This window comes from Ciconia boyciana, chromosome 14 (genome assembly GCF_034638445.1).
Source record: "Ciconia boyciana chromosome 14, ASM3463844v1, whole genome shotgun sequence".
NCBI classification, from domain to species: domain Eukaryota; kingdom Metazoa; phylum Chordata; class Aves; order Ciconiiformes; family Ciconiidae; genus Ciconia; species Ciconia boyciana.
Window position 1 is genome coordinate 16,210,585 of NC_132947.1, and position 19,902 is coordinate 16,230,486.

Genomic DNA, 19,902 nt, shown 5'->3' on the forward strand with positions numbered 1-19,902 from the left:
ACGGTCCCGGCCCAAGCGCGCTCCCGCCGTCGTTAAACGGGGCCCGCTGCTTGCCCGCCTCTGACTGGAGCAAGAGAACGGCCGAGTAAATCATTCCGTCTGACGGCCGTGCTCCACCGTTGCATTCGTTATGGCCTGGAAACGACCCTCCCAGTGACGTCAGCGTGTCTCGTATTTACGGCGTTGCAGGTCATTGTAGTAGCTGTGTGCTGATGGAGAGGAAGAACACCCGCCTGAGGGGAACCCGTCTCGGAGCTGTGCGCGCGAGTGTCGGTGCCGAGGCAGCGTTTGCGGAGAGGCCGTTCTGTGGTGCGGCCCGGCCGCTGGAGCGGGGGGCAGAGGGACCCCCGCGGTGCTGCGACCGGAGCCAGCAGCCCCTCGCCCTCGGCTGCGCTCCCCTCGCCCTCGGCTGCGCTCCCCCCACCCGCCGCCGCTGCCGCCGCTGTCCCGGCGGAGCGGCCGAGGGCGGGGCCGGCCACGCCCCCGCGGGGCCAAGCCCCGCCCCTGCCGGGCGTGCCGCGGTGACGTCACCGGCCCGGTCCGCCGCAGCCCCAGCGCAGGCCGCGCCGCCAGACGGAGCCGCCCGCCGGCACCCGCGCCCCGGCACGGCCCGGCCCGCCGCCCCCCCCCGCCCGCCATGCCCTCGGACCGGCCCTTCAAGCAGCGCCGCACCTTCGGTGAGCCGGGCGGGGGTGGGGAGTCCCCGCGCCCTCCCCGCCGTGCTGACCTTCGGGGCGACCCCCCCCACCCGCCGCGGGGCGGCCGGAGGCTCGGCCGCCGTCGGGCCCCGCCGTGCGAAGCCGGGCCGCGGGCGGGGTTGTCTGGGGGGGGGCGCGGCGGCGGTGCCGCAGCCGCCGCGCGGTGATGTCATCCCGGCCGGCAGCGCGGCGGGGCGCCGACCGCCGCACCGGGGGCCGCACCGGGCCGCGGGGCTCCGGCCGTGCGGCGGGGCCGGCAGCCCCGGGGGCTGCGCCGGGCGGGCAGGCGCTGGAGCTGAAAGAGGGGTCGCGGCCAAGCGGGCTGGGAGGCGTTCGGAGCCCCCCCCCGGCTGCGCGCATAGCCCGGCGCCTGCTGCGTGGGGCTGCTCCCCAGCGCCTGCCGAGCCGAGCCGCTGCGATCCGAACGCGTCGCCCCCGGAGCGCGGGGAAGCGTTGCTCGTCACCAGGGTGTTCATGTGTGTACTTCATAGCAGCTTCGGGTGGTACCCCTCGGCAGGGGAGATGCTTGCTCAGTCGGCCTCCGTTTTTTGTGAAGCATGGAATAACAAATTTGTCCGAAGTGAGCATGGTTGGGAGGGCAGCTGCTGCGGTTGAGCGCAAGAAACCCGTGTGCGGTGTTCGCTGAGCCCTCGCCCTCCTGTGTCACGTCTTGTGTATCCATCCGAGGAACTGGGGTGGGGTGACAACTGCAAGGGGCTCTGAAATCTACAGGGCGAGGGTAGGGGTCAAGAGGTAAATGTTCTCGTCTCACTCTTGCCCTGGGTCCAGTCTTTACGCTTTTGACTGTCAGAGCACAATGACCTCCTCAAAAATTACATTCCATGCTCCCCATCTCATTAGCATTCGAGTAGTTGTTGTTGCAGGAATTTGATACACCCTCTCTAATTGTTCTTGAGACCCAGAAGAGTTAATGCTCACATCATATCCATCCCTTTGGTAAATGTACATGGTGGGAAAACTCAAATGGCAAGGAGGTTACCATAGAAGGTACCAGATTTGATTGCCAGACCCGATAGTGAAATCAGATGAAACATCAACTGCTGTTTCTCTTGACCTTTGCTAGCTGGCATTGGGAGAGGTGCACGTTACTGGCAGGTTACATCCCGAGGGGGGTACCGGTTGAGCTTTACTGCCTGAATAGTGCTGAAATCAGTATATTCATGCCAAACAAGGCCTCGTTTTGTGTCAGATACTGTCCAAGCACAGGTGAGGGCATGTTTCCTACTTGAGTTTTAAAATTGGAGTTTTTTCCTACTGGACTGCTGATCCAGCCCCTCGCTGCTCTCTTGGAAACTGTAAATATTTGCTAATTTATTGGTGCAACCCTTCCGGCCTTGAATGCTTACCCAGCCTTCTCCTGCCACAGTGACCGAGCCAAGTGAACATGCACAAACAAGAATAAAATGAAGTCTGGGTGCCCTGGGATACTTGCTTGGGACCCTGCTGTGTTCTCCTAAGCTACGTAACAAAAGCAATGAAGTCCTAAATCAAACCATTAGTAACTACCTGCTGTTAAACTGGTGAGAATCATCTCATTATGGGCAGGAGGAGTCTGGTTTGCCTTTGCGGATTGCTCAGGCTTTTGTATGAGCCAGAAAGAAAACAAAATCCGAGGCTCAAAGTAGTTGAAAGAAAGCAGGATTAAAATAGCCCAGGAGGGAAAGGGGGGGTGAGGGAGTTTGGTGTCAGCAACTGCAAGTGCCCCTTGTTTCTGTGTACTTTCCTTTGCCCTTTTGCTCTCTCAGCTGACTGGTCTGCGGAGCTCAGCCAGGAGGAGGGGAAGGAGGAGGAGGCCTGGCAGCCCACGCAGCTGCTTTGGGTCAGGGCTGGAATTGTTCAGTTGGAGAAAGTAAATACAGCTTGTTTTCGTCTTCGAATCATTACACAACAGGAGCAGGAAGCGATTGTTTACAATGCAGTTGGAGAGGGCTGATGGAAAACATCGCCAGCGACACCGTACCCTCAGAATGGCTTAATTTTTAAGGCTTCAAAACTTTATAGAAGTGGAATGGTTCCAAAAAAACAGAGAGAAGGCAGAGTCAGGAATATGACTGTTTACAAAAGGCACCCAGGCTCCAGTTTCATGGCAAGTGGCTTGCTTAGGTCTTGGTCTGCCACCCCTTGCTGAAGATTCTGCTTTCCTCAATGCATGTTTTCCCCCTTGTATTTTTGAGATTTGTTTTTCCATGAATTTCTTCTACTTGTTCATCTGCTTTGTCTTGGGTCTATCCTGAATAAAATTTCTGGATTTCTATTCATCATTGTTGAGGACTTGAAAAAGAGACTGGCTGGGAAACCAGGGGTTTGAGCCAAGGTGTGTTGAGGGCACCAAGCGCTGACTTCTCCTGTGATCTGATGTGCCATTAGTGGTGAGAGGGTGATGCTCTGTGACCTGGTCAGGTCCTTGGCACGTCTGTGGCAGAGCATCTTTCGTCTGGGTGCATGGGGGTAAAATCTGACAGTAACCCTCTGCTTTCATGTGCTGAACCCGACTGTAGACGCTGAGGCGGCTGTCTTCTGTGTAGTGAGATCCATTGTAGGAGTCCAAAACAATTCCCAGAACAAAGCTGTGGTCTGTGTCAAAGGAACAGGGTGTCCGGGCTGTAGCGAGAGCGTGCGGCAGCCTGACGACACCGTTGCGCTTCCTGTAAAGAGCGCGAGTCCTTCGGAGCATTGGGTAGCGCTTGCACCTCCCACTGTTCTTGAAATGGTTGTTTTGAATTGGCTGCTCTGCTGTTGCAAGGCTGCCAGCAGGCTTCGAGCTTTGTTTTCAATGCAGTGCATACCCAGTGTGGTTACAGACGTGGACCTTAAACCTAGACCGGTCAGCTAACTAAAAGTAAGTTGGCCTCGTGCCCCAGCATCCTGCCAAAATGGAGGCACTTCACAGTAAGACACATACGCGTGTGTCCTGTTGGTCAGCTGGAGCCCCTGGCTAGGTGACAAACATAGACGTTTGACCTCAGCCTCTCTGGACTGAGTATTCCCATCCCAGGTTCAGTCCTCTGGGAGATCTGCCTTTACTTCTGAGAAGCCACTTCTCTTTAGAGGAAAGGCAGCGGTAGATAAAGGCAGTGTGTGGAGCTGATTTCCCTCTCCTCTTGGCTCTGGGGAAAAGTGTTGCCTTCTATGGGCACTCACCTAGTGTAAGCCAGCCTTGCTTGTACCAGTTGTAAGACCAACAGTGGATGAGTTGCCTGTCTTGCACACCATCCTGTGCTTGTCATAACGGTTTTGCTTGTTGGTAGCTTGGAAAAGCGTCTTGATCTTGATCTGGGTTGGTTAGTGAGACAGCTTGGCCTCATACTCTGTGCTCAGGGTATTCATGCTCTAGCAGTTGTGCTTTAAGAGCTGGGATTCCTTGAAATGAAGCTGCTGTTGCAAGTTGATGCTTAGCTGCCTGTGTCTAGTTGTATTAATTACCGAGGACATTCTGTGACATGATTTGATGTGGGATTAATTATCAGCATTGAAGAAAATATTGGTATAAGAAGAACTGAACGAAACATCCAGAACAAATGCCAGCCAGACATATAGACCACAAATACTGATTTTTTAATATCAATATTTTTGATTCTTTTATATAACAAAAGGTCCTGACTGGCAGCCAGGATAATAAAACCTGTATGTCTTTTGTTCATTACTTAATACTTTCTTCACTACGAAGACTTCAGATATCCGCTTGAGCCAGAACGGTGGAGACTGATGAATCTAGGAGCTGTAAGACTGGTAGACCCTTGCTGCCTCTGTCATTGGGTAGCCATGAGCCACAGACAAGTCATCTCCCTTGGCTTCTGTGTTCCTTCTTTGGTCAGTCCCAGTGGGGATGACGGTCAGGAGAGTCACTCCGGAGGTCGTCCGGTGTGTCACCCTGCTTGTGTGACGTCCTGCAGCCAACCTGTAGTGTGTAAACACCTCTGACTCTGTGGTTATGCAGTTGTTTGCTGCCTTTTGTCTTCAGAAGGCAGTTTGGAATAGGCTGTGAGAGAAAATGAAGGAATAAATTCAAGACTCTTGTGTCTGGCACGTCTCCCCAAATAGGCCCTGCAAATCCATGCATGTCCAGACATGTTTGTGCACAAATAGCAATGACCCGGGCTGTGCAAAGTCTCTTTGTGCATGCACATGTGTGGTGTTCTGCATTAAAATACAGTTCTGTCAAGAGTGCCAGTTCTTTGTTTGAGCAATTTGAAGTGTCCTGAGTAGTTCTGAGAAATTTGAGTGCATTCCTGCTGTCTTGGAGGCTTATAATTGTGAAGGTTGTCAAGATGGAAGAAACAGTCAAACAAAAGCTGGAGGGAAGCCCTTGCAGAGGACAGCCTCCTGACAGCTCATACGGAGGGAACTTGCTGGTCTTTTTCCAAGGCTAGTGAAACTGTGATTACACATTCAGCAAAAAAACCAGTTCCTTATCTGGAACTCTCATGTAAGTACTCCGTATGCCATCCAAACATGGCACAGAAGGTGTTGCCCATTTGCCCCCCAGGCTCAGGAGGTGCAGTGAATTGGAAGCCTTGTCTTAAGCTGTTTGAATGATGGAGGTCCAGTGCTCATCCTGCACGGCCCATGGCAGGGGTGACATGGTACTGTGCAACCAGAGAACAAGTGTCTTGACATGAATTTAGACTTCACAGTTGTTGTGTGGCTCTGCTTGGTCTTGAGCTGAGCCCTTATCATGACTTTGCCAGATACAAATACTCATTCCTGGAGCCAGGCTCAAAATCATACTCTTAAATTTTGAAACTGCTGGAAAAAAAAGAAAGTGGTTCCTGTTTGTCTTTTAAAATCCATTTTCAAACTTTACTCTGGAGCCAGGAAGATTGGGAACTTATGCAAATGAACAAGACTGTTGAGATCCTTCTGCAATCACAGGGCTCCAGGAGTTAGGCATTCAAAAATCCTTCCAGACATTACACATCTTGTAATGAAGCTGTAGAACGAAATGGATGGTCATGCAGACAGATCATCAGTTGCTCCACATTGATGTTGGTAGTACCTTCCTGTGACAGTGGAGCGTCAGGCTCTACCTACACCATGTTGCAGAGACGCACTTGCTATCAGACAGTAACTTGTCTTATAGAAGGACTTGTCTGATAGAAGGACAGATAGAAAACAGTGTAGTTTTGGTCCCGTGTCATTCGTCCTGTCTGGAGCCCCCCCAGCTTTGCAGACGGAAGAAGTAAAATACAACCAACGATCAGAATCACTGTCAAGTTTCTGCAACACTGCTGTCCTACGTAGCTTGGGACACCAACCCTTTCTTAGTAGTGAGGACAGCTTTCCCAGGGCATGGCTGGCGTCGCAAGCTCTGCCGTCCTTTCCTGGATGTGGGAGTCTCCTCTTGCTCCTCCTGCAGTGCCACTGGCCTGAGAACGAGCTCTCCAGCGTTGGGCAAGGACAGGTCAGGTCAGCTGTTGTGTGAGCCATGACACATACACGGGGGTATATTTCCTGGTGGTTAGAGGTGTCTGGCCTTAGGGTGGTGTGATATTATGAAAATATTTATCGATGTTCATCTGGAATGACCTGCATAACTTGCCTGTGTCTTCAGCAGTTGCCAGCTCATCCCAGACATGTCCTGATTTCAAACCATCCAATTCCTCCTCTTCTTGCAGAATATCTCTTGGAGAGAGGGCCACGCTGTAGCAACCCTCTGCCCTGGGACTGACCGCAGCAACTTCTTGAAGAAACGTGTTCATTTTTGCATCTGCTTCAGATCTGAGGCAGATCCACCCCCAAGCTGGCTGGCAGAGTCTTGTGGATGGCAGTGAGAAAGCCACAGGCTGGCAGCCTGCTGCAAGTGGCAGGGATGTCTGCACGCTCCCTTTGTGCTGTGGGCAGCTGCACCCGGAGCCCTGGGACATGGGACCACAGGGAGAGGCAGTGGTTCATGGCTCAGTTTCTACTCTCTGCTTTGCTTTCCACATATAGCTCTTGCTCAGCTGAGGAGCTGTTGACCTGGTAGCAAGTTGATGACGCTTCCAGGTGGTGTTTTTTTTAATGGTGTTTTCTTAACAGCATTCCTGTTGGTCACAGGCAGCAGGGCTGGTCATAGAGTCCATCCGCTGCCCCAGGGCAGCACCAGCGCCTGGCCAGTGTTTGTCTAGTGTCTCCTGAAAAATGCTGTCCCTTACGCAACTGCACTGTTGGAGAACTTGCCATGTGTTTTCCTTCTGTTCCACCATCTGTATCTTTTGTCTGATTAAGCTCTTTTGCATCCAGGGCCGTCCTTTCGTCCTGTGTCTGCACAGCACCCAGCACAGCAGAGACCTGTCTCCCATAGACAGGGTTCCTGGGCACTGCTGATAAAAAAGGTTAATGCTTGGAAAGTCTGGCTTAAAATTTTCTACTGTTCTCCTTAACTGTCATAATGATCTCATCCTGCATTGACATGGGATATGTTGTGTGCCGACATCTTTGGGAGAACAGCTTGGGAAGGACCTCAGTCAAGAAAATAGCTGAGATTCTGGTGTTTTGGGCAATTTGCAAGCTTTGCTGTTGGTACTTAACAGTTGAAACAGCAGTTGGAGGAGAAATCAGCAATTTTTCTGGCATATGCAATGCTACAGAAATACTCCTGTCTTTCCATAGGCCCTAGCAGTGAAATTTTGCTGGGAATAACCAATAAAAAGTGTGTGGTTTTTATCTTGCTGCCATCGTGAGCTCTCGCATCCTGGCACTGGGGAGAAGCCTGGCTTCCCTCGTGGCAGATGTGCAGTGCCCGCACCTGGGAGCAGAGACAGTGCTCTTCCCTCTGTGTGCAGTTCATTAATCTTTGCTCAGCTCCTTCAAAACAGCAGCTAGCTGTAGCCCCTTCATCCCCTCTTGCTTGGAGTCCCTGAGCTGCTGAGATCAGGTGTGGTGCTTTGCTTCTCCTTGCAGCGAGGAGGGGCCAGAGAAAAAAATGCAGATACGGACTGGGCCGTGTAAACAGTTCTGGTTCGCTTTACATATAGGCTAAGGATTAACTATAGCCAGGTCTACAGAAAAGGGGAAAGTCTTAACCTCAGTTAGCACAGCTATAACTTGGGAGAGCTGCAGGAGACGCACAAGGCTTGTAAAATCAGAGCTGTCGTGTATGAAATGTGAGCGTGCAGACACTGCTGGTGAAAGGGTGGAGGGAGCGTACCTCTCTGCAGCGCCGTACGTGGGTGAGCTTGGGTGCTAGGCTGGCATCTCCATTGGTGTCTCTCTGAAGTGCCCTTTAATAGTTTTCTCTTTATTCCTGTGACTTGGATTAGACTACATATACATTAAATTAAAGGTAGTATTTATAGCCATTCCTTGCTGTGTGGTGTTGAAGATGCTCTCATGAGACAGAAAGGCTGAGGAGGGTGTGGGTGACCATCATCTTTCTTGCGGGAGATCTCTATCACCTGAACTATTGTGCGCACAGAAATTACCCTTGTGCAGGTTCGATGCAGGATAGCTTCTCCTGATTCCCAAGCCTGCTTGGTTGGCTCTCCAAGGCTAGGATGGGACTGAGTGTGCTCCTTAGCAAAGCTTCAGATGTCCTGGAAACTTCTGCCTGAATCTTCAGGCACCTGAACAGCTTAGGTGGGGTTGCTCCCAACTGCCTTCCTGAATGAAGTTTCTGAAACAGGCCTCTCCTGGGCAGAGGAGGAAGTGCAGTGCTTTAGGCGCTTGTAGTTGCAATCATATGTACCTGCTGAAGCGATCCAGCAGCCCCTGGAGCAAAGCAGCACCTACTGTCATTGCATTGTGGTAACCTGCAAATCAGCCACCTCCCGCAGGGTCCTCTGAGATTAGAAAGGCTGCAAAAGCCGTGGGCCCATCTGACCAGAGGGACTGCATCCTGTGCACACGGCAGGTCTTAAGAGTGGGACAGGGGAGCTGCCACAATGGTGCATCAGACTTGAGGCCGCTTGCGAGCTTTGTCACTGGTGGCTCGTGTCCTTAATTCCAGCTGAGAGTGGAGTCAGCAAGACCTGGAAGAAACGTGCTGCAGCAGCAGCCTGGCCTGCTTCTGTCCGAGGCACCTCCAGTCTGCACCCCTTGGGGGACAAAGGACTGTGGTTTCAGGGGTGGGATCCTGAGACACTAATGTGTAGCTGGATAGATGAGGTACCGTTTTATTCTCTATGTGGCATCTTTTTCCGTGTGATGGGCAGGGGCACCTCTGGCTCCTCTCTGGAAGTGAGGGTGGTGATGGCTGCCAGCCTTGTGCTGGAGTTGGTGATGCTTCCAGAGAGCAAGGAGGGGTATCAGGCATGTGGATGCCCTTTGGCGTTTGGCACGTGCAGCCTAGACTAGTTGGATGCTCTGAGATTATCTTCATTACTAGCCGTGATCACATGCAAAGGCGGCAAATTTGCCTTTGGCGAATTGCTTCTCAGACCCTTCTAATAATTACCTGCATTGTTGGGGCTTCCTGTGCAAACAGTTCTGTGACCCTACAGGGAAATGCATCATGTCTAGGAAGTTCATCCACATGGCCATCTGATAGCATGGAGAGAGAAGCAGTATAGGGTGAATACTGAAGCTGGAAAAACTAGCCAGCCATGAGGACACACAGCTTTCTGCAGGCTCTGTTAATACCCAGCAGTCTGAGTTGACTGCAGTAAAGCTGCCTAAAGTACTTACGCTGATACGTGTTGTCCACTCATGCTCTGGATCTCCAGCCTTTCAGATGCTCTGTCCTGCTGAAGCTTGTACACGATGAACACGTGGGAGTGGAGCTCTGCAGAAGGGGGGGCACGTGCTTCTGGTTGGCTGCTCAGGTCGGGTGCTATGCGTTGGGTGCTTGTGTGCTGGGTGCTTTTTGTCACTGTGTCCTTCAGCGTTCCTGAAGAGGCATTGCTGTATCAGCGTCATGTACAATGCTGATTTCTGCGTAACTCCTTGCTGACTGGTACCTCAGAGGAATATTGTCTGTATCACAAGGATAACTCTGGATGCCCTGGAGCATTGGATAGGGTGAAAAGGAAACATGAGGAACTACACAGTCAGTCATAAAACCCAAAACAAATATGCCCGAATTTTCCATTAAATCCAAATAATCTTGCTCTGTCTTGCTAGCCCATGGAGTCCTACAGAAGAAAGGTCTACCAATTCCTAGCAGAGGGATATTTTCCTCTCAGAGCAGATAGAAATGGTGCTCAAAAGCTTCTGTGATCCGGTGATTTTGTAGTCTGGTGGCCTCTAAAGAAACCCCAGTCTCTTCCCAAAGTAGTATCTAGCCAAATTCAATTTATAAGCAATAAGGTTTTATTGAGTGGTTAGAGGAGAAATGCTCAATGTTTGCGGGGAGAAAACACACTCAAACACATGCACTTATCCTGCCCTACATGATCCTGGTGGGTCATGAGAAACGGGGGCTGCGTGGTAAGGGGAGGTAAGGGGAGTCAGGCTTGAAGCAGGTGCTGTGCCGGCAACTGTGTGTGAGGCAGGATGATCCCATGACAGATCCTGTGATACCCAGATCTTGCATTTCTAGGCAGTCCTCCGTCATTGGCCTTCACCCCCTGGCTTACCTACTGTGATCCATGAAACTGCTTCCCCTGGGCACTTCAGATGGGCTGCTGTAGGCTGTGAAGCACTTCCCAGAGTAACGGTAATGCAAGGAGGAGCGTAGGTCTGTAGTGTCCCGGGAAGAGCACACGCAGAGCCGAACCTGGCCCTGGTATGGCTTCTGCCCCTCCTTTCTGCTGCTTTGGATTGTGGAAAGTGGAGGGTCCTATGGTAAAGCAGTGAGGGGGCATTGGAATTCTCCTATAAGCTCGAAGAGCGTACATGCTTTTATGTGCTGCCTGTTGTGTGTGTCAGTAAACATGAACTCTGGAGGAAAATGGGTTAGAAAGTGTGAGAACAACTGCAGAAAAAAATCTTTTAGTACATGGGTGATTTCCTTGCTTAAGTTTTTATTCCTGTTTCCATGACAGGTCTAGAAATACTGTCGGGCCAATAGCTGTTGTAGCTACTATGTAGATCTGTGATAGTGAAGGAGTCCTCCTTGGCAAGGCCTGTCTCTCTTGGACTGAGGCACTGTGCCAGGTAGTGCTTGGTAGTGCACAACAGGCAGAAGGAAATGGCTAAAACCCAGCCCCAGTTGGAGAATCGTCTCCTCTGGGGAAGCAGCCAGGAGATACAAAGAGCCTGAACTTCCAGAGCTGAGACCCTAAAGCTGTGCTTGCTGCCCGGCACTGATGGTCATGAGCTGTATTTGCTTCAGGTAGATTTAGGAATACAGTTTCGTAATCCTTATGGTCTCATTTAAGTAATTTGGTTTCCCAGTGTGTTGCCCAGTTTTACTGGGCAGGGTAGCATGTCCCTGCCTTGGGGGATGACTGGGGTGGTAGGAAGCCATGAAGGGTTGATCACTGAAGCTGACATCTGGCTGACTATCTCACTGCTGCAAAATGTTCAGAAAAGGCCTGATGAACAGAATTTGCATTACTTTTGCAGTGTCCCTCTTTGTCAGTTTGTGGCTTGCACACAAACCTCGTTACCTCGTTTTTGCCTGAACTAGCACAGCCAGATGTTTCTAACTTTGTTTCTTTACTTCTTTCTTTCCAGCGGATCGTTGTAAAGAAGTACAGCAGATCCGAGAGCAGCATCCAAACAAAATCCCGGTAAGTTATCATTCTCGCTGTTCTGCATTAGACTCTGTTCTTGTGACCTCTCTGTGCTGCCGGATAGCCTCCACAGCCAGCCACAGAGGTTACAAAACTTTTCTCCCCAGAATCGACACAGGACACTCTCCATAAGGCTCTAGTGCCTTGTGCATGCCAGCTGCTCAATAGTGGACCACATTCTCAGCAGTGCAAAATACAGTCTTTCTCTGAAGCTGCATGTCTGCCCTAGAGGCAAGGGACTGATTTGATCTCAAATCTACGTCCAAGCTAGTGCAGCAGGAGAAAACTCTGAAATAATGGCCTTTTGTTGTTGTTGTTGTTGCAGTAGCTACCTGACTTTTCCTGGATAATCTGGTAAGGATTTTTCTGCATCTGCCCAGAGAAAAATGTGCGAGATGATCTTTGCTGTATTGAAAGCAAAGAGACTCTGTTAGGAGAATTCATACCACAGCTGAATGGTCACACCCGTTTTGTGCTTTCCCAGCATCTGTTGTTGATGTGTAGGTGAGGCTCCATGAGTTGCCTCCAGTTCTTCCTGCCCATGTCAGACCTAATATGCTGCCTTGCTCTTTGGCTGTGAGTGTGCTTTTGATATCCTAGCTGAGTATTTGCTTCTCTTCCTGAGGAGATGGAGAACTTAGAGAAATAACATACTCAGGGCTTACTTGAGTTAGTATTTGCAATACCATAGCATGTATAACCAAAAAACAGGGTGTGTTCCTAGTTCAGCTCGCTCTCAGTGTTGGATGAACATGAGCCTTGTCTTAAAATTGCATACAATCTCTCAGTATTTAGCCTTCAAGGCTTAATGTCTCAAACTGCTCTTGGTGCATACTAGTCCATTCCTGCCTCTCTCTTCTTTTGATTTTAGCACAGCATCTTCTAGCAAAAAGAATTCTTTCTCTTCCTTCTATTCCACCACCACTGTGGTGTCCACGTGTTGTCAGCTCAGCAGAGCAGGACTTGCCCCTTGCAGCACACTGAACACCAGTATGCCACATCACCTACACATTTATTGACCATGCTTTTAACGTGGTTTTCATGGTATTAAGCTGGCTCTGCATTTCTCCAGAGTTGTGGCAGAGCTAATTACAATGCCTTAAGGCTCTAGCAATAAGGAGAGGCTAGAAATAAGTTGTGCATAAAATATACACACATGCATATATCAAGTGCCTGTACACAAATGCATGTTGCCTGGGAAATGAACAGAAGGAGCCAGATGCATCCACGTGCAGAATTTTACTGGCATTACCGAAACGTGGTGGGAGAGCTTCCATGGCTGGAGTGCTCTTTGTGTTGGGGTCAAACACCATGGGCCCTGGGAGAAGGCTTCTGTGTCATCAGGACCTGGCCACTGGTGTGGTTATCTGGGGAGTTGTGTGTGTGCGGGGAGGTTTAGCCATAGCAGAGACCTGAGCCCTCCCACACCTGCTCCAGTGACCTCTTTGTTCAGTGCCTTATTGTCCTTGATAGCGTCCTGAATGCCAGCATTGTGAGAGGATGAGGGACTCAGCTGAACGCTCAGCTGCTTTGCTTTCCTGGGCTGACTGACACGACAGGGGTACCTTAGCTGCAAGTTCTGCTGGAGCAGTAAAAAGAATCAGGAGGAGAGAAGGGTGTTGAAGGCCTTGAGGAGCCCAGCTGTGTTTGTGTCATTGGTATCTCTCAAAGCCTGGTCCCGATTAGACCGTGACACCAAGTTTGATGCTGTCTCTTCTCTTTTACATAGCAAAGTTCCCGCAAGTCACTGTATGTAGCTTTCAGTGCTAGGGCTGTGAGCAAAGCCCTCATACTGCAAAACGGAGCATGGTGTGGGGGATAGCTGCGGGTCTGAGCAGTGCAGTGCAGGCAAATGGCTGTAGGAAGGACTTGGTCTTCTGTGAAAGGCAGGAGCTGTGTTTGCCAAATGACTGGCTTCCCTGGAGAGACGCTTGGAATTAGCAAAGGGGTTTGAGCCCACAGCCCGGGGGGAGTTAGGGAGAAGATGGCCCAGGTCACACCCTTATTGCTGGCAGAAATCACAGCGAGCTGTGCTGCAGCTGCTGCCCTCTTCTTGCATCTCCAGTTTCCACTCAGAGCCCTTGGGTGAGTCCCCTTTTGCTTTGACAGAGGGCCAGGAGGATTTACAGAGTGCATGGCCTGGCTTTGTGCCCATTTCTCTCCTGTTTCCATGAGGGTACTTCCAGAGGAGGCTGAGGAAGGGGCTGTGCCACATACACGTGGGGGGACTGCGTGGGGAGAGAGCTGGTGGCGTGTCTGTCTGAGCCCACCAGAGACAAAGCAGTAGATAACCTGGACTCTGCCTGAGGCGTGGAGTTCTCTGCTTGTGTTTGAAGGGAAATCGCATCCCAGGTAATAAGGAGATAGGCAGGAGCTACGGGCTCCCTGGTGTTTCCCTGTCCACCTCATGCCAGGGACTCCTTTGCTGTCTCTGCATTCCCCAAAGCTGGCTGCACTTCCATGGTAAAAAGTGCTGACCACAGGAACACACAGCTCTTACTGAGAAGGGCATGGTTGTGTTGGCAGTGAGGTGCTGCTCACGCTTAGCTCTGCTGGGAAGGAGCCTCCATTTGCCCCTTGCAGGCAGCTGCGGTGTGGCTCCTCCTCAGGCGGTCAGAGCAAGCAGAGAGCTTCCTGCCTTCTCGCTGGGATCTCCGTCCACAGCCTCAGCAGATGCTTTAGAAATCATCTTCTGCCCTGTTACAGGATAGACTGAGCTTATGCCTGCCCATTGCCCTCCCCTGCTGTTGGCCCCAGTGCTCTCTTTCTGGAGCCCATTGAACTGGGGCCTGTTGAGGAGCAGTTGCAAGCTTTAAGCCAGCTCCGGTGAGCCTTGGAGAGTCTAAAATCACTGGGGAACAGCTTGTGCTGGGCAGCAGTGGGAGCAAATCATTTCCCAAAGCACTGTAATGCTAAATTCAGTGAGGCCTAATGAGTCACGAGCTGTACTGCTGCAGAGGGTGGTTAGGGGAGAGCCACCTCTCATGCTGACAGGGAAGGCTGAGGGTGTGTTTGGGCCATGCAGAGAGGTCTCTATTAGGTTACGTGAAAAAGCTCATCTGCACACCCAGAGAAGACCATGGAGAGGCAATGGCAGGTGAGGGAGCCCAAATAATGCCCTGCCCGGCACAATGGTGGACAGAAACCCAAATTACAGACTTGGAGGAAGGGACAACCTTGTCTGGGCTCCTGCGAGGGCCGTTCCGGGGAGCTGCAGACCCAGTGTCCACGGCTAACACAACTCAAGATGGATCAACACCAGAGCACCTTTTATAACACCCCTGTATGTTCCCCAGTATGGGAACACCCACTAAAGGACCTCCACCCTGCTCAGCCAGAGGGGGACAGGATGAGGCTGTTGGTGCTGTCTGTGTTCGTGTGAGTGCTCTGCATGTCTGTGTTGATCTCTGTGGCTGGCCATGTATATAGCTATGTGTGTGTTAGATACACGCATTTGTGCGTGTGTGCCTACTGGCAATACATTCCCTCCTACTGGGAATACAGCCTTGCTGCTGGTTGGACCTGTGGGCATGGCGCGGTGGCAGCCTTGCCTCTGTCGGGCTGCCAGATCTGGCCCCATTCCCTATCAAAATCCCTTTCCACCTCTTCAGACTGGCCCCAGAACAAGGGTTGCGTTTACAAATGCTGCTCAAGCCCCCTCTGCGATGGGATCGGGACCCCAGGCTCTGCCCTAAGCCTTTCCACCTGTGCCCAGCTCATGCTATTTCTGCAGTGAGATCTGTGGTGCGTTCCCACTGCAAGAGCAGGTGTCCCACGCTGAGGAAGCCCCTGGCCTGAGGTGGCAGATTGGGAGAGGATACGGGAGGGGAGGTGGCTTTGTATACAAGCCCTGTGGCCACAGGGATGTAATACTAGCATTTGATCATGCATTTACCTCCAAAGCTAGACAAGAACGTTTTGTCCATTGGCCACCTGTTCCCATAGCTGGGTTACCCAAATAGCAGCTCATGTTCTGGAAACAGAAACTCTTGGAGCTGTTCTACCTGACACGCCATCTGTCTGCTCAGGGCACAAGGCAGCTGCTGCTTTAACAGGCAGGACATCCTTCTTGGCCCATTCTTGGACTAATTGAGAGGCTTTTCTTTGTGGGATGGAAGTGGCTGGTAATTAGAGACATCTGCCTCTGTTCCTGCTAGATGTAAGTGAGAAATGAGGCATAGCCCAGGTGTACAGGGCCCTCTCTGCATCTAAAGGTATATGCACAAACAGTTTCTGCGTAGCTGTCCCTTTGTGCAAACTACTGTTAAAAACTCGAGGTCCCGCTGTTGCCTCTGTGTTTCCCAGTGGCCAGAGCAGCATCCCTGTAGGTGGCTGTTGTGAGTGTCCAGCCCCTTGAGACTATTCATCTCCCTATAGCCAAAATACTCATCTGTCCATGTAAGACTCAAATTAAATACAGTAGGATGGTTCTGCTTGTCTTTGTCCTTCCTCTGCTCTCCTCCTGGAGGGAAGAAGGGACACGTTAGCAGGTTGGTACGGGGCATCCTGGTGCATGATTTAGTCTGCTGCAGAAAATTGTTCTTTCGTCAGGGCCCCATCTTGCAGAAGGGGCCAAAGGAGCAATACCTGGCTTTCCCTGGTCTTTTTCTCTGGCACTCTTGCTCAGTATCAGGAGGAGACATGGCCAATGTGAGAATACATTGGTGGACTCATGGGGGCCTTCATATGCTGCTTGTGTGGCCCTCGGGCTCCTGGGTTCCCCTTGTGCGAGCTTTGTCTGGGATGGGCTCTTCAGAGGGTATTTAGGTGCAGAGCTCTCACCGAGGTGCTTCGCGCCCCTCCCTCATCCGGGAACTGCCTGCAACATAGCTTGGCCCATCCTGGTGGGCCTTGAGGTGAGCCCTGCAGTCTGGGGAACTCATCAGATATTCCCAGCTCACTGGTGATACCGCAGCATCCCAGCCAGAGTGTCTGATTTGGCTTTGGTGCAGACAGGCAGCAGGAGTTACATTGCTCCTGCTGACAGAGGCTGGTGTGTCAACAAATGATTAAGGGAAAGGCAAATCAATGTTCCCGGGGGTTCGCCTGATCCTTTTGGCTCCACAGAGCCATCATGTGGGGATCCTGGTCTCTGCATGCTGTTCCATCCCTCCACTGTCCAAAGCCATTTGCAGTATCCTGTATATTTTTGGAAAAGACCTGGGAAAAAGATTTATGGGAAGTCCTTGCCTTACAGTGAAAAATAATGTTCAGTCTCAACTCGGAGAGGATGATGAACTGCTTAGTATACAAGTGTCTTTCTGTGGAGAAAACAACTAGGTACTGGAGAGATGTGAGGGTCAGAGTATCACTGTAATGGGAATGTATTGAGCTTTATAAGTAATATCATTACTTACTTTAACTGCCTACCACCTTGTTTCTTAGAATACAAATAGTACATTTCCAAGCAGGTTTAGAATAGCAATTGTAGCTGTCAGCAGAGACTCCTTAACAGAAGAAATTAATTAATTATAATAGCAGGAAAACTGAACAGAAATCATTGTTTAGCCATTTCAGAATGTAGGTGTGGTAAGAGCTTTCCCAAGCAAGACCCCTTGCAGGGGAGGACAGGTCAGGCTGTCCCCGTGGTGGCACTGTGCTGAAGTGCCCTGGAAGTTCACCGTGCAGTTGTGGTGGCACACGGGAGAAGTGGTCATGGGCTTCTCATCCTTTTTGGAGTCAGCGTGTCTGAGTGTTAACATGAGGAGTGGGACTGGCGAAATCCAAGCTCTCCCTTTCTGAAGGAATGCCTTGGGTGGCTTCACAGTGATTCCTAAAAAATGCTTGTTTGGGAATATCCATAGCTCTTCCTGAACCAGCAGGGTGATGCTGAATGGCAGCAGCCCAGAGCTGTGGCACGAAAGGGAAAGAAAAGGTCTCTTGCTGTGCACCGTGAGTTCAGTCCTTAGCTCAAGCCAGCAAAACCCTTGGTTTTGGTCAGTCTGAAAGTGATGTTAAAATACACTTCACTCCTCTTCGGATCTCCTGCATGTCGAGGGAGGTAGCTAAATCAATGCACTAATGCCTACTGTTTCTCAGACAGCCAGAGCAATTGATGCTTTAGTTCACTTATCTTGGATGCTCTCCACTGTCTGGCTCAGGCAGACAGACGACTCTTTGCTGAAGAGCAGTCTGCAGCCAACCTGATGGTCACTGCTTGTGTCCTTTTTTTTGTTTTCCTGTGAGGGTGAAGGGAAGTGGGGCCTTACCTCAACTTTTCCACTTGTGCTAGTTTGATTTGTGTTTGACCTTGAGGCCAGTGCTTGGGGCACTGTAAACTGTGGCTAACCCTAACATTGACTTTCTTCCCAGGTCATAATCGAACGCTATAAAGGGGAGAAGCAGCTGCCAGTGCTGGACAAGACCAAGTTCCTTGTCCCAGACCATGTCAACATGAGTGAATTGGTCAAAATAATCCGGTGAGTGGGGTGGCCCCAGCTGGCAATGCTGTGAACCTGTCCTCACCCACAGGCCCCGAACAGAGTGGCAGGGTGAGGATGAGGCAGAGGCAGCTGCTGAGGGTGGGGATGGGGACGTGACAACCACAGCGTCCTTGTGTTGTGGTACAGACTGTTTAGGGGGGTTGGGGCAGGGCAGGTTCTTAGCATCTGGTGAAGGACTGTGACCTCTCCCTCGTAGGGACACTCCATGAGCTGATGAGGGGGACTCCAATCCCCTTCTTTTATCCTTCAGCTCAGATGGAAGAGGCCCCTCTGCTTTGCCCTTGCCAGCAGCGCTTGGAGAAAGGGGCTTTGCAGACTCCTGACTCAGGCAGCCTTGAAGCCCCGAACAGCTCAGCTGGGCTCATAGACACCATGTCCTGAGCAGGTGGGAGGAGGTCCTAGCTGTGCAGGCCTGGCCCCGTATGAACAGCATTGCTGGGGGGAGGTAGAACTTGCTGTCACAGTGTCTACCACAGGTGGGTTGACCGAGGCCCTCCTGCCCTTGCCCCCACAGGCGTCGCTTGCAGCTGAATCCCACCCAGGCTTTCTTCCTGCTGGTGAACCAGCACAGCATGGTGAGCGTGTCTACCCCCATCTCGGAGATCTACGAGCAGGAGAAGGACGAGGATGGCTTCCTCTACATGGTCTATGCTTCCCAGGAGACCTTTGGCTACTGAGGCCTGCGGAGAGGTGGCATGTGGAGACAGATGAACTGTGGCGCACAGGCCCCCAGCCTTGGAAGACGACACAACCAGAGGCTCAAAAGATGGGGACTGTGCTGGCTTCCTTTCTCTCCCTCCCTCCCCTTCCCATCACCCCGTCACCAAAGAGGCTCGTGGCGTGTGTTGGACTCGCACAACCCTTCACCTCTGTGTAGATTAGTCCCACTCCCTCCACACACACCCACCCACGTGCGCACATACAAGACACCCACGCGCACACATGGGGCCTCGGCTTCCCATCCCGTCCCCTTCGTGTACCCTTCAGCTGCTCTCACTGTGCTGTGTATGTGTGTGTGCGTGTGCGCGTGTTTGCAGCCTGCTGCCAAAGCAGTTCGGCCGGTGATGGAGAGAGGACAGGGCACTGCTGCCTTCGCTTTCAGCACAGGGAGAGCCGCCTCTCCTCCAAGACGCTAATAAAGGGCAGGAAGTCTGCAAAAACAGCAAACAGATGTTACCGTTGCTCCCCGAGTTTTAATTGATTTTAATTACACCCATATCAGATTCTTGGTGCTACTGAGTAGATGTAGGCATCTCTATAGGACTGTGGATAATGTATATCCTTTAGATTTATTTTATTGGTTTTTTTGTTTGGGTTTTTTTTCTAGGGATAGATTGGAATGGGGAGAGGGGGCAATCTTTCCTGTATTCTGTAGGTAAATAAATCAGGCTTCATTGCACTTTAAAGCATAGTAGATGTCAGAGTGGAATTTACTTTTAATTTATACAGGTTTGGCATATATAGTGCTGCTCCTCTGTTGACAGTTGTACCTAGATTGTCTTTTTTTTTTAAAAATAAAATTGATTTCCCTTCTCTCTGTCTCCCCATTGCATGAAATTTTTCAGTCTCAGTGTGGCAAAGAGTTTGCTCAAGGAATGTACTGATTTATATTTGCTATGTTCCTGTTTCTTATGTATTATACCAAAAAATGTATATGATAAAATCCCACCCAGTTTAATCTATACAAAGGTATATATATAAAAAAAAATATATAAAATAAACATAAATTGAAGTCGTGTCTTGTAGGAATGTTCTGTTCCCATCTCATTTGTCTATGTTCACATCCCTAGTATCAAGTAAGAGTGATGTGTGTTCCCCACGTTCGCTGGTGCACTCTATGCCTGCCCAGGCTTTGGAGTTGGTTAGCCCAAGCTATGGCAAAAGCGGCTGGCTGGGGTTGAGGGGCTGAGGCAAAGGTGGAAGCTCAGTTTAGAGGACAGACCACTGGATGGTGATGTGGGAAACATGGTTATCCTTGCCCTACCTGTGACATAGTGTTAGGTAACTCTCTTGTCCTGTGACCAAGTTTCCTCATCTGGGGAAAAAACCCTCTGGTGCAGGGCATTTGCAAGGTCTCTGCTTTTAAAGGAAACTGAGCAGTGCAGGAAGTCTCCCTGAGCACTCAGTCAAAACTGTTTTCCAACC

At 51.0% G+C, this 19,902-nt stretch overlaps 1 protein-coding gene across 1 annotated transcript; it reads left to right on the plus strand.

Moving 5' to 3' along the window:
* Positions 1–530: 530 nt before the first annotated feature.
* MAP1LC3A (microtubule associated protein 1 light chain 3 alpha) lies at positions 531–19,502 on the plus strand. Its single transcript, XM_072879272.1, has 4 exons — positions 531–677; positions 11,256–11,311; positions 17,627–17,733; positions 18,272–19,502. The coding sequence occupies exons 1-4, from the start codon at positions 638–640 to the stop codon at positions 18,432–18,434; spliced, it is 366 nt and encodes a 121-aa protein (XP_072735373.1). The 5' UTR covers positions 531–637; the 3' UTR covers positions 18,435–19,502.
* The last annotated feature ends 400 nt before the right edge of the window (positions 19,503–19,902 follow it).

Coding starts and splice junctions, on each gene's coding strand:
- MAP1LC3A (XM_072879272.1), top strand. CDS start 638: ATGCCCTCGGACCGGCCCTTCAAGCAGCGCCGCACCTTCG. Junction 678..11,255: donor CAAGCAGCGCCGCACCTTCG/GTGAGCCGGGCG, acceptor CTTTCTTTCCAG/CGGATCGTTGTAAAGAAGTA. Junction 17,734..18,271: donor GAATTGGTCAAAATAATCCG/GTGAGTGGGGTG, acceptor TTGCCCCCACAG/GCGTCGCTTGCAGCTGAATC.